Here is a 13,741-nt window from a genome sequence, read left to right as displayed (position 1 = left end):
TTTGTTTTTCTGTGTAGTGCGGCTCTGTAGGCATCTTATCTCTAGGCAGAAGTGCTGATGCAGTTTTTTTTTGTTTCTGCTCGTTCCTTCACTATATCTCTGATTAAGTATTGGAAAAGTATTAGAACATTATAGGTTTAGATTATTTAGAATTCATGTTGATCCATACCAAGCAGTCTTATGTTTAGGTAGATCCTTTTTTTTTGGGTAGACATATCTCTTCTTCAGTTTAGGTCTATCAGCGGGTATGTCACCATAAATTTCTAGTGCTATCTATACGACGTATTTTGTTCCTTCACAATTTTCCTAGGGAAGTCCATAGGTCATGTAGTTTTCTTTTTCTTTTTCCTTTTTTTTTTTTAGTTTCTTCTTTTTTACTTTCATATTTTGCAGATGGAACCTGTTCCAAGTGGCAATCTCCCGCCTGGTTTTGATACATCTACATGCCGCAGTGTGTGAGTCCATTGAGTAGTTCTTTTCCCTTCTTCCTTTTTTCTTTTCTAATTTTGGTGTTTTTTGGGCGGATGTTCTGATAGGATACAGGGTGGATAAATTGATGCAAAACTTATAATATTTAATTTAAGGTTTTGTAGCTCTTTTTTTACTTTTCGAAGAGTGCCACTTATTTATACACTAGGATCTGGATGCTTTGTGAATGTTATAACATGCAGTGAAGATTTTTTTAATGATATTTCGTTGTTCTTCATCATTACTAATCTTCTAATCAATGCTTACTAGGTATGTGGGTAATATCCATCCTAGTGTCACCGAGAGCCTTCTAGTTGAGGTCTTTCAGTCCGTTGGTCCGCTAGAAGCATGCAAGCTCATTCGGAAAGAGAAGGTCTGTTCATAGTTGAAGTCATTTCTTGCCATTATAAATTTTAATATGTTATATTCTTGCCTGCAACAACTAGTTAGGAATATTTAATGTTGCTAGAAAAGAGAGGAGGTGTATTGAACTTTTTCATTCTCTTTAGCACATCATTGCATCAGGCACAGCTTGTAAAGATAGTTTTAAAATTTGTGCTATGACCATATTCAGTTAAATCTAGCACTACTTCGCTTTCAAAACAAATTGTTTTGGTCACCCTACATAGAAAACAAATTATTCTGGTCACCCTACATAACTTGATGTAGCCTTCCTTTTGTACTAACAGTTTGAGGCAGTGAGATATGTGCTAGCATGTGAAATGAATTTGATGTAGGCTCATGTTTCCTTCATTAATGATCATAGTTGCAGTTTTGCGTATACAATGTGGTAACTCTGTTGACTGCCTTTTTTTCTTTTTTTCTTTCTTTGGGAAATTACCGTAATAATTTCCTTAGAAATGCGTATGCATCTTCTGCTGCAGGTGTCTAGGTTCAGGTTTGTTTTGGTTACAAAGCATCAAGAGTTCAAGACAAAAATGGGAGAGGGTCACTATAAGATTTGATAAATTTGTAGAGAATTTTTTGGAAAATAAGAGTATGATATGCTGTAGGCGTAACTGTCAATTAGTGGAGACATAGAAACAATAATTTGTTTATTTATTAGAGGAATTTGTCATAATAAATAACTCCCTTAGCTAATTTGCTGTAGTAAATAGCTTTCTGGGCATAGTCCCTGGAATTGCCATGTGAAAATTGATTTGGGGTATTCTTAATGCTATGGTTTATTCTTGAATTCTGATAGTTGGCATTGGCTGTCTTGACAAAATCTTAGTTTGTTGATGACATTGAGCTGAAGGAATGACAGAATCAATGAAATGTATTTTTGGAGACCTTGTTATAGTTGATTCAGGTGATGTTTATGTGTACAAATATGTAAATATTTGAACGTATTTGATATTAATTTGAGAACAAGTACAAAACAAAAGCTGGAACTTATGGTAATCATTCATCGAACTATTCAGATATGTTGAGCAATGAGACAGATTCACAGGGAGAGTTGAGCACCCAAATACAGCATTAGAAGTCTATCAATAAGCAACTCTGAGAATATTACGACTAAAATAATGGAAAGGACTGAGCTTTATGAGGAAGACCAAAATTAAACAGCCCAATATTAATAGGGCTCAAAAGAAAGCCTTGTAAATCTAGTTTATAAGTCTCTAGTTCAAGAATCCTAAAATTGGCCTAGGGACAAAAGTTCATGGAATGTCTTCTCGCCATTTTATTTGCTGAAGAAGACATCTGGTGGTAGTAAATTGCTGGTGCTATAAAAAGCCTTTGCAGTGGTAGCGGTTAGGAGAGGGGAAAGAGTATGAGAAAAAGAGAGAGTAGAGAGGAATGGGAAAGTGAAAGGAGCAAGGAAAAGAATGGACTTAGTCAGTAGGTAAAGAAGGGCTTTCGTATTGCCTGCATTCTGGATTTTCTGCTTTCAATCTGCTCTGTAAGGGGTTACCTTCTTTTCTATGCTCCTTATATTCCTGCAACTGAAAACAAGGATAATCATACCTCATAATAAAATCTGTTCACTTTATGATAGTCAAACAACTTTGATACAATAATATTTGAATCAAAATTTGATTCTTTGGTTTTTTTTTTTTTTTCCTCTCTTGCATCCTGATATAGGAGCAAATTTATTATGCAAAGAACATTTCTCAAGTTCCTGAGTGGAGAAGAAATAGGTTGTAGCATGGAAATGGACATCCATTCTCATATTGAATGTTTTCTTTGGCTCTTACTTATAATATGAAGTAAACCGAAAACCAATTTAACTCATAAATTAAATAAAAAATTTCCAAAGAAAAAGTTTGATGCATAATGAAAACGTTTCCTTATGGTTTGAAAATGAACGATCACTTTATACTAAAGTCTGCTAACGATAGAAAGTTGCTTGTACTATCAGTCCCACAGAATATGGAATATTGTCAACCTAGTTAAAGATGATTGTAGTAACTGAACATCCCCTTTTCTTCTGCCAAACAATAGAAATACAAAATGAAAAAACTGTGATGAGAGGCTGGCATTTTCTCTTGCGCTATCCGAACCGAAAGGGAAAACGAAGTCACAAAATAATTATTTATTTTGACATACCTGAATCAATCGTATAGCTACCTAAACCTGGTTTTTTTGTCTCTATTTTGGCTTGGCTTTTGGAATTGCTTGTGTACTCTCATGGAGCATCAGTTAGTGTTTGGCAAACAAAAAGTCTTTATTGTTAAGCTTTGCTCTGGTAGGATGTTGATATGAGCTTGTCCCAAAGCAAAACCAATTTGAAGCGTCTATTTCTACTGTAGTGGAAAGCTATCAAGGAGAGTTTAGTGACAAAACTGTTGCTTGAGCTTTCCTATTGTAGGGAGCTAATACTAGCTTCTTGGTCCCAAAGTAAAAAATCCAATTTGAAGCTTGTTTCTATTGTAGGAAGCTATTAAGGAGACTATAGTGAGAAAGCTGTTTTTTCTGTGAACAAGTTTACGTACTTGCATTTCTATATATAAGCTTTTTCCTATTAAGGAGACTTTAGGGAGCTAATACTTGCAAGATATAGCACCGGTATGGTGGGCTTTCAGGACTTGTGGTGGCAGTCTACACTATAGATTTCTTACAGAAATCTGTGATGATGGAAAGCACTAGGAGGGTTCTTTTTGCCACTGCAGCACAGTGCGATGGACCTATTGCATAGGCAATCCAACGAGGCCCTTAGGGTCTATTTGGTCCTGTCGTGGGGTGTAGTGTGGCTTGATTGCTGTGGGCACTGAAGTGGCAATTGTGAGCCGCAAAACCTTGTTACGTGGGGCCTTCAAGAACCATGGTGGCAGTCTGCCGCCGTAGATTTCTTATAGAAATCCCTAACAGCGGACAGCTCTAGGGGATGCTTTCAGCTACTGTAGTGCTATGCTAGGTTACACCGGACGTGGCTCAGAAAGGAGCCGCATCCATGTCGGACACGTGTCGGATGCGGGACGCGCAGCAGACTCGCGACGACGCGTGTCCGTTGCGCGTCCAGTGAATTTTCTTTTTTATTTTTATTTTTAACTTGAGACACACAGGAATCGTTTCCGTCACACGAGTCCTCTCTTCGCCAAGGATGAGCTCCTAAGGATTTTAATGAAAAAATATTTTTGCCTGCACCCAGTGTATCTTTATCTACAAAAACCTCAATTAGTTTGATTAATTCGTTACAATTAAAATATAATTTAAAATATATAATCTATAAAATTTAAGACGTGGAAATATAATTATTTTAAAAAATATAATATCTAGATGTTAAGTAATTTTAAAAATCAACAATATTAAAAGAACTGTTATTCAATTTATAAAAAAATATTATTCAAAAATTTATAATTTTTTCTATATAATTTTTTAATGTCATATAATAGATCTAATAAATTATGTTCGAAAATTTATTGTGCTACATGCGGTAAATAAAATGTATTTAATAATTTGAAAAAATTATAATATCTTGTAGATAATATTTTATTGTTGGTTTAGCCATGTCCGAGTCGTGTAGTGTCCCGTGTTCTCTGTTCATGTCTGTGTAACATAGGTGCTATGAAATGGACTTATGTATAGCTAGTCTAAACGAGCCCTTAGGGCGTATTAGGCCTTGTTGTAGGTGTAGAGTTCCTTAGTGCAAGAGCTTCATGCAGAGAAAACATATGCCTAAGGTTTTGTTTGGCCCAGCTTTGTGCACTGTAGTGGCGATTGTGTGCTCTGAAGTGGGCCTCTTCACACCTTGTCCAAACAGGCCCTTAGGGCTCCTATTTGGCCCTTCCGCTGGGTGTAGTTCTATTTGATAATGTGTTGTTTGAATAGTATAATTCGGAGAAGAACCATGTTGGAATACCCTAAATAGCTCCTTTATGCAGCAGAATTAGAAGCAGGTTCTCTGCTTTTAAGGCTAAGAATCTTGTTTCTCCTTCCTACTGCAGTGAAAGTTTCTGATTTTTCTCTTAGCTAAATGCTCTAGTAGAGCCTTTTATTGGTGAAAGCAGAAGGAGAAGTGAGGCCAATTATCCCTTTGGTAGATGCACATGTAGCACTTTGGTGGATTCTGGCTAAAACTGCTAATTCTCCTGGAATTTTATATTTTGATTTAGATCATGGTTAACGGTTAATTTGTAACTGTTTTTTTGCAAGTAGAATTTTGTTATTTTTGGATAATATAGTTAAATTGATTAGTGCCATTTCATCGTGCTGTTGTAGTCCTCTTTTGGATTTGTTGACTACCTTGATCGGAGGTCGGCGGCTCTAGCAATAACGACACTGCATGGGCGCCAAATGTAAGAAATTTGAGTACATCTAAATAGTTCCCGCTAATTATTTACTATCATTCTCAGTTTGCATATTATAGGAAATCAAAATTTTGCAGTTATGGCCAGGCAATTAAGGTGAATTGGGCATATGCAAGTGGCCATAGGGAAGATACATCTGGTGAGATCTTTTAGAATATTCCTTTTCATCTATTGTATGCTTACTTTCCATTTCCCAGCTATGATGTGCCTGTTACTTATTATTTCTGTTTAATGCTGTGCTGGTTAGGACACTTCCAAATTTTTGTTGGTGATTTGAGCCATGAGGTTACCGATGCAACTCTTTTTGACTTTTTCTCAGCATATCCTAGTTGTTCGTAAGTTCCTTGATCCCTTGATACTACTAGTAATATCTGGCTATCATTCGAACCAAAATATAGTTGTTGTTAGAAAGATGTCTAACTTCGTAATTTTTCTGTGCATTGCTGTTACAAATTTTGTTGTTTGGCTACCATTCTTACATTACATCTTTAGTTGTAGACTTAATAAATTTTCCATTTATGATTTAGTGATGCGCGAGTCATGTGGGACAAGAAAAATGAACGTTCCAGAGGTTTTGGCTTTGTTTCATTCCGTAATCAAGAGGTACTAATAAACTTTCCCCTCTTTTGTACTTTGGCAGTGGTTGTAAATTTTTTAGTAAACGTGCACCATGTTGTTTTATGCCTTTATACTCTTCTTTTTGTTTGTTGATTCCATCGAATAAAGCGCTAATAGTCTAATACCGACAACTGTGGCCGCATTGGCTGGACAAAATTGCAACATGCACACATGGGCACGCATGCTCACTTACATGTATTGTATATTGGATTTAAAATTTCAGATAAAATTCAAATTTTGAAGCTTCAGATTTTATGTTTATCAAATTTCAAATTTTAAATATCATATTTTATATTTTGAATTTTTAGTAGTGAACTTTCACTGGATTTCAGCAAGTACTGGTGGTTTGGAGGGTGTGTAAATTTCATTTTCCAACTTGTAATCTGATTTTCAGATTGTCTGACAATGATTCTATTTTTCCCTTGTTTGCATGCAGGATGCTCAGAATGCCATAAATGAAATGACAGGTAAGATGTGAGACATGTAACATACAGCTCAATTGATCTGAGATTAAAAGATTTTCCTTTGTTTTGATGGTGTTTTGATTGGTGGGGTATTGTTGTTAGGTAAATGGCTTGGAAGTAGACAGATTCGGTGTAATTGGGCAATCGCGAACAGTGGGGAGGACAAACAAGACAGTGATAATCCTAATGCAGTTGTATTAACAAATGGAAATTCTGGTAGAGTAGGTTAGTAATTGCTCAATGAAGATCTAACAATTGGTATTTGCTCGTGGATCTTTTTATTCCACAATGGTAGCTTCCTATTGATTAGTTGAAGAACTCTACTGTCCTATATATTTTTCTAAATTTTCATTTTATTGCAACAGAAAAAGAGCCAAAGAATTTGAACGGCGAGTCTCCTGAAAACAACCCTGCCTACACAACTGTATATGTTGGTAACTTGGCTCATGAGGTAAGATTATGAAACATCATAATTAAATTTTTTTTTCACCCCCTCTTATGGCAGTTTTCCGCATATTGTCTGTTAAAAATTCAGACATGAAGATCATTTCTGATCTCTCTTTTCAGAGAGAGAAACGATGACATGTTTTTTGAAATTCTTCTACTCATCTGCTAGTAATTGAATCAGGTGACCCAAGCTGAGCTTCATCGCCAATTTCACATTTTGGGGGCTGGTGTGATTGAGGAAGTGCGCATACAAAGGGATAAAGGATTTGGGTTTGTGAGATACCGTACCCATGAAGAAGCTGCTTTAGCCATTCAACTAGCCAATGGAAAGATTGTTTCAGGAAAATCAATGAAAGTAAGCTGCAATTTACATTTCTGGCTGTTTACTTTTATTTTCGATATCTTCTGCTATATTGTGATGATGATTCTCCTGGACTCTTTAAGCTATCCATCCTCACAGCTATTATTTATGGAGATTATCAATTATCTTTAAGCCAAGGTTTTAAGTGTCCGTCGGCACGGACCGTATCCACCGTGCCGTATCGTGCCAACAAGATACCGGCACGATATAGACTCCGTGCCGATGGCCCAGCTCAAAACCCTCTATTCTTTAAATTAGTAAGTAATTTTTTCAATAAAGTTCAAAAGATGTGATAAAAAGACATAATAAATAGTTAGAATATTTTGTTGTTAAAGAAAATAAATATTTCATGCTATTATATGTCGGCACACAAGAATTTTTTTGACCGGCACGCATCGGCACGGTTCAGCACGCACCGTACCGTACCGTGCTGACAAGTTTCCGGCACGACCCCATGCCACGTCACTTAAATCCTTGCTTTAAGCCCTATTTTGCCCTGTTGTAGGGTATAGTGCTGTTCACTAATTAGTGCTAACTAGTGCTTTAGGAGAAGCATCATACTTAATAGGAAACACAACAGCTTTGGCAGCAGAATCAAAATACCAAATTTGAGCTTCTGCTGCACTTAGGCCTCGTGATATTACTTTTTGTCTGTTGTGAGTCTATTGTGATGTTTAACCTCAATCATGGTTATTCTTGGTTGGATACTTCTGACAGTCTTCTGGCCTTTCAAGATTGGTGATGGATTAATCTATTCCATCGTTTGACATAAATCTGTCCCTTCTAAGTTTGTTGGGAATTTCTCATGAGCAATATTGAATCCACGGCTAATGATTTATAACAATCTGATATCAGCTGTGTTGTACTAGAATATATAAGAATTAGCACAGATCTTTTTGAGAAATCTTTTTTATTTAACCTTCTTTTGAGAGAGAGAGAGTGTGTGTGTGTGTGTGTGTGTGTGTGTATAGAGTCCGGCTACTATACTCTTATGAGTACGATCGCCTTCGTACTTAGAAGTCGTTTTTGATGCTAGAGCGTCCGAATCGACGATCCATACTGTTATCTAGAGCATTTAAAACTTCTAAAAATCAAATTTTATAATTTTTGGACATCATTTACCTTATGATCAAAAGGTCACAAAATTGACAAATTTTAACGGCCGGTATGGGATACTTGCTAGCTTAACGGTGTAAAAGAATTAGAATAGGTTGAATTTTTGATAGAAAATTTTATTCACTACCTAGATAAAGATCAATAACTTTGATCTTAAATTGAAGGATCCGATCATCCATTTTTAGGATGTAGTTCGATTTTGACCGTTCATTTTATGCCCATTTGATGGACTTTATTATGATTTCAAAAAATTATGAAATTTATTTTTTAGAAGTTTCAAATACTCTAGATCATATTTAACGTAGTGGATCGTCGATTCGGAAGTTCCATCATCGAAAACAACTTATGAGTACGAAAGGTTCTATACTCATAAGAGTATAGTAGCTCTACACTATATATATATATATAGAGGGTTTTATATATATATATATATATATATATATATATATATATATATATATAGGCTAGGGCTACTATACTCTTATGAGTATATAGAGCGTAGGTCTTTGTGCTATAGGAGCACGAGGCTCCCGTGCTCCTAAGTCGTTTTCGATGATGGAGCTTCCGAATCGACGATCGGTTGTTTAGACTTGATCTAGCATATTTGAATATCTAGAGAATAAAGTTTGTGACATTTCGATATCATTTACCTAATGATCGAAAGGGTTCAATCAACGGCTGAAAAATAAAATCTCACAAAGTGGTGATATAGCACTAAAGTTTTCTATCAATATATTGATCTTGTTGTAAAATAGTATGAAGAATTTTTTATCAAAATTTCACCTGATTTGAATATTCTACACCGTTAAATTTCAAACGGTATACATCAACCATTAAAAATTGTTGATTTTGAACCTTTCGATCGCTAGAAAATGATACGAAAAATCACAAAAATTATTTTAGATAGTTCAAATACGCTAGATCAAGTCTAACGGAGCCGATCGTCGATTCGGAAGCTCTATCATCGAAAACGGCTTAGGAGCACGGAGGCCTTCCGTGCTCCTAATAGCACACAGACCTACTACATGTATATATATATATATAGAACTAGGCTACTATACTATCGGTAGCTCCGTGGCTACCAAGTTGTTTTCGATGATACGGTTACAAATCGTACGATCGGCTCCGTTAGACTTGATCTACACTATTAAAAGTATTTAGAAACTAAATTTCTAATATTTCGATATCATTTACCTATCAAACAATAGTCTAAATTGACGGCTGAAAATAAAAATCTCATAAAAAATGATGATAAAAGATTTAAATTCAAGATCAAATATGCTGATCTTACTCTAAATAGTGAAAAGAATTTTCTATAAAATTTTCATCGCATTGGATTGTATTATACCGTTAAACTCACCAACACACCACATCGGCCATTAAAATTGTCAATTTTGAGATCTTTTGATCACTAGTCAAATGATGTCGAAAAAATCTGTAATTTAGTTTCCAAATACTTTCAATAGTGTAGATCAAGTCTAATAGAGCGCGATAGCATAGTACGCCTACTATATATATATATTATATATATATATATATATATATATATATATATATATATATAATATATAGTTGAGCTAGAATACTATCGATAGCAAACGGGCTCCGTTGCCACCATTTGTTTTCAATGATCGAGTCTCCAAATCGACGATCGGCACTGTTGAACATGATTTTATACCACTTGAAGTGTTTACAAATCAATTCAAATCTTTCGACATCATTTGCCAATGATCAAAGGTTTTCAAATTTTAATTTATATGGTCGATATGAGGTGTTTTCTTGTTTAACGGCGTAAAGATATCCAAATCAATTGAATTTTTGTTAGATAATTCTTTAAACTATTTAAAACAAGCTCTAATACTCTTGATCTTGATTACAAGACTCATATCATCATTTTTTTTAAGATATTTCATTTTCAGCCGTTCATTTTTATGTCCACTCGATGGATAAAGAACAATATCGAAAATATATAAATTTGATTTCTATACACTTCAAGTAGTATATATCATGTTCAACGGTGCCGATCGTCGATTTGGAGGTCTCCATCATCGAAAACAAATGGGTGGCAACGGAGCCCGTTTGCTTTTCGATAGTATTCTAGCTCAACTTATATATATATTAATATATATATTATAGAATTAGGCTTTAACCCTTGGATGAAAAATTGTAGGGTCAGGATGATATTAGTCGGTTAGAGTTGAGTGGTCCCCCTAGGGTTGAGTGGTCTCCATTGGGTTATAGTATTTAATCCAATGGTTAGAAATAATGAAAAGAGTTGATCCGAAGGATAAAAAACTGGTAGCAACAATGAAATTTTGATACTAATAGTAGCCCAGTCCAACTCTATATATATATATATATATATATATATATAGTAGGGCTACTATGCTATTGGAAGTATAGAGGGTTTTATACTTCCAACTTTTTGACCCTTAGATCAAGAATTGTACAGTTGGGATGATTGCGATCCCCCCTAGGCTTGAGTAGTACCTCTAGGGTTGAGTGGTCCCCACAGGATAATAGTGTTAATCCAAAGGTTAGAAATGATCAAAGGGGTGGATTTAAGGGCCAAAAAGTCAGAAGTACCAGATCCTCTATGCTTCCGATAGCATAGTATCTCCCTATACATATATATATTATATATAATATATATATATTCTATGAAAATCCAACGTTAGGCGCGCATTAGTGTTTTGAGCCCTAAGAAGGAGTTCTGCACTTGTTTTTGAACAAACCGAGTGGTCTAAAGAACTTATTTGTCCCATGTATTTTAATCAGTGTTTAAGCGCGCGAGGCGCAAAAAGGCGCAAGACTCTCCTTCGGAGTCTTAGGAGAGCGGCACCTGCGAGTGCTCGGCGCGCCTCAGGAAGGAGCGCATGCGAGGCGCGCGCCTCAAGAAGGCGAGGCGCACAGTAATTTAATTTGATATTCTATATTAAAAAAACTCCAAAATAACTATACAAAACTAAAATAACTATACAAAGTAAAGAAAACACATGCATATAGGTTCTCAAGTTAAAAAAAATATATTTCGACTTTCAACTTAAAAGTGATTGTGGTGCTAATGTTTTCATTTGGCCTCAAGAAGGAGAAGAGGGCGGTAAAAGGAGAGAGTGGTACGAGGAGAGGGCGGTAGATGGATTTCATTAAGGTTTTTTTTAGGTTTCTTTTAGATTCCTTTACTAATCTTATCGGGTTAAAACATAAAATTTATATCCGAAACCCAATAACCTCAAAACTTTAATCCAAAATCCAAAAAATATTAAATATGCCGAGGCGCGCGCCTTATGTGCGCCTCGCGCCTCGCCTGAGGTGCGCGCCTCAGGGCCTAGGCTCGCGCCTCAGCAATAGTGCCTCGCCTCGCTATTGCTGAGGCGCGGAGGCCCGCGCCTCGTGCCTAGGCGCTGAGGCGCGCGCCTTAGGCGCGTCTTTTCAAACACTGATTTTAATGATCTTCACAATTTTAACCTCCTTTACCCGGGACAAGAAACCAAAATTTTATTGTTGTTGGAATTTTGAGTTATATCCTAAATCCTAATCCCTTGGAGTCAAATGTTCTCTAGAGCAAGTTGTATAATTATTCTGAAAATTAGTGTTAGTTAAACACAGATTTTCATATGCCTTGCTTAGCCAGCAAGTATGATCTACCATCTTGAGTGGGATTATATTTTGCACTGTCCTTTCTATGGCTAGAAGATTTAATTTCTAATTGTGGCGATAATGGAGTAGAAATTTCCATACTCGAAGTTCTTTAGGAGATGACAAGTTAGAGAAGCAGGTACTCTTTTCATGAATTTTCTTTTTGGTGTTACTTCCCTGCAAAAGTTTAGAACAGGGAAGGAAATCAGGAACTAAGTTATTTTCTCCTAGATCTATCCTATTTACTACATTAGAAAAGGATAATATTGTCTGCAATCTTTCACATACTTGTCTAGCAACTAGATCCTTAATGTTCTTTTGTGAGACATCAGGGTGTTAACCAGGGATTTTTTTTTTATTGTTTGAATGAAAAAGTGGAGTTGAACCGAAACTGCAAGCTGAACTCTCCCTATTTCTGAACAAACCAAACTGAAAGTCAAAGACAAATAAAAAAAAAAAAAACCAAACCAAGTTGTCTTATTAGGTTTGCTTTTGATTTTCATGTTGTAACCAAATTGTGAAACGTAAAGCAAATCCAGATCCAAATTAACCTAACTGAATTGTCTTTTCTTGTTTCTTTGTTCGGTTATTGTTTGTTTTATAAACTAAATATGAGGAAACAAAACCTTAGTTCGCTAAATATGAGGAAGCAAAAACTTAGTTCTAATCTAGGCAGACATATGTCGCTTTGCAGTGTTCATGGGGAACAAAGCCCACTCCACCAGGTACAGTATCAAACCCGCTGCCGCCCCCTGTTTCACCTTTCCAGCTCCTACCAGCCGGCTACACTGCGACAGAGCTTCTGGCTTATCAGCGCCAGCTCGCGTTGAGCCAGGCAGCTGCTGCTTCTGGCGCAATGGCTGGGCTACTATCCAGCGGCTCCCAGGCAATGTACAATGGCTATCCGTCCAGCTCATCTGCGCAGCAGCATTTGTACTACAATTGAAGCTCATGACGCAACTCGTAATTGGTCGGGTTTTGCTACATTTAGGTCTTCTCTTTATCAATATTTTGTGACATTTTTTAATGCTATCAGAATTAATGTTTGACCTCTAAGTATTGCACATGTCTGTTGCCATGGGAGTTGGTGTTTGATAGTGTGTTATTTGACAAGCAATATTATGCCATTAATTGCCTTTGAATTCTTAGCTTGTCTAGAAGATACAATGCTTTAAAGAGCAAGGATCAAAATACACTAGTATAAGCTGCACACCCTTTACACAAGGGCAAAATCAATCCTTGAAAGCCTCAAAACTAAGATTTTTAAACAGTCGGGGGCAATCTACAACATATGAAGGTTTTAAACAGTCGGGGCCAATCTACAACATATGAAGGTCTATATGTTAGGACCAACAACTTGTTGGATCCATTTCACTTGTATTTTGAAGGAAAAAAATTATCTGTCCATAATTTTCCACCAGAGCTATTGTTCAAAGTGTAGGTTTAAAATAATTTTTTTTTCTGTCGAGGTTTTTAGATTATGCTTGGCGGTCTCCAATTTGATTTTGAAGTCACTATGATTGGATCCGCATCTTGGGTAAAAAGTGTTAAACTCTTTACTTGGGTAACTTGATCCTTACTCATTGTTTTGATGTGCTTTTACATTTTGCTAATGTAGGCAAGTGTGCCTTTATGCTTTGCCTAATCATCATACTCTGCTGTGTATCAGGCTTGATCACAATTCTCTGATTTTTATTTTTTATTTTTTATTTTTTATTTTTTTTTGTAAAGAAAATAAGTATACTGATTATGATTTCTTTACTAGCTGAATGCTTTCTTCCTTCCAAATTCTTTTGGTTAATGTTGTACAGATTATGTGTCCTACCAGTCCGATCAAGTTATAAATTGGCTCGTCTCTTACAAATCTTTTTCGTCTT

The 13,741-nt window shown here is 35.9% G+C and overlaps 1 protein-coding gene and 1 long non-coding RNA gene across 2 annotated transcripts; both read left to right on the top strand.

The window, feature by feature from the left end:
* Nucleotides 312-13,015, top strand: LOC109725767 (oligouridylate-binding protein 1B-like). The gene is made up of 11 exons (XM_020255112.1): nt 312-455; nt 739-841; nt 5,131-5,207; nt 5,297-5,358; nt 5,467-5,554; nt 5,747-5,822; nt 6,274-6,304; nt 6,404-6,526; nt 6,667-6,752; nt 6,930-7,103; nt 12,559-13,015. Exons 1-11 carry the CDS (start codon nt 394-396, stop codon nt 12,808-12,810), a joined length of 1,134 nt encoding a protein of 377 aa, XP_020110701.1. The 5' UTR covers nt 312-393; the 3' UTR covers nt 12,811-13,015.
* LOC109725768 lies at nt 855-1,663 on the top strand. The gene is made up of 2 exons (XR_002220336.1): nt 855-1,258; nt 1,353-1,663. It is a non-coding gene; the product is annotated as an uncharacterized LOC109725768 (long non-coding RNA).

This window comes from Ananas comosus, linkage group 20, assembly GCF_001540865.1.
Source record: "Ananas comosus cultivar F153 linkage group 20, ASM154086v1, whole genome shotgun sequence".
Classification (NCBI taxonomy): domain Eukaryota; kingdom Viridiplantae; phylum Streptophyta; class Magnoliopsida; order Poales; family Bromeliaceae; genus Ananas; species Ananas comosus.
This window is presented reverse-complemented; position numbering and strand designations above follow the sequence as displayed.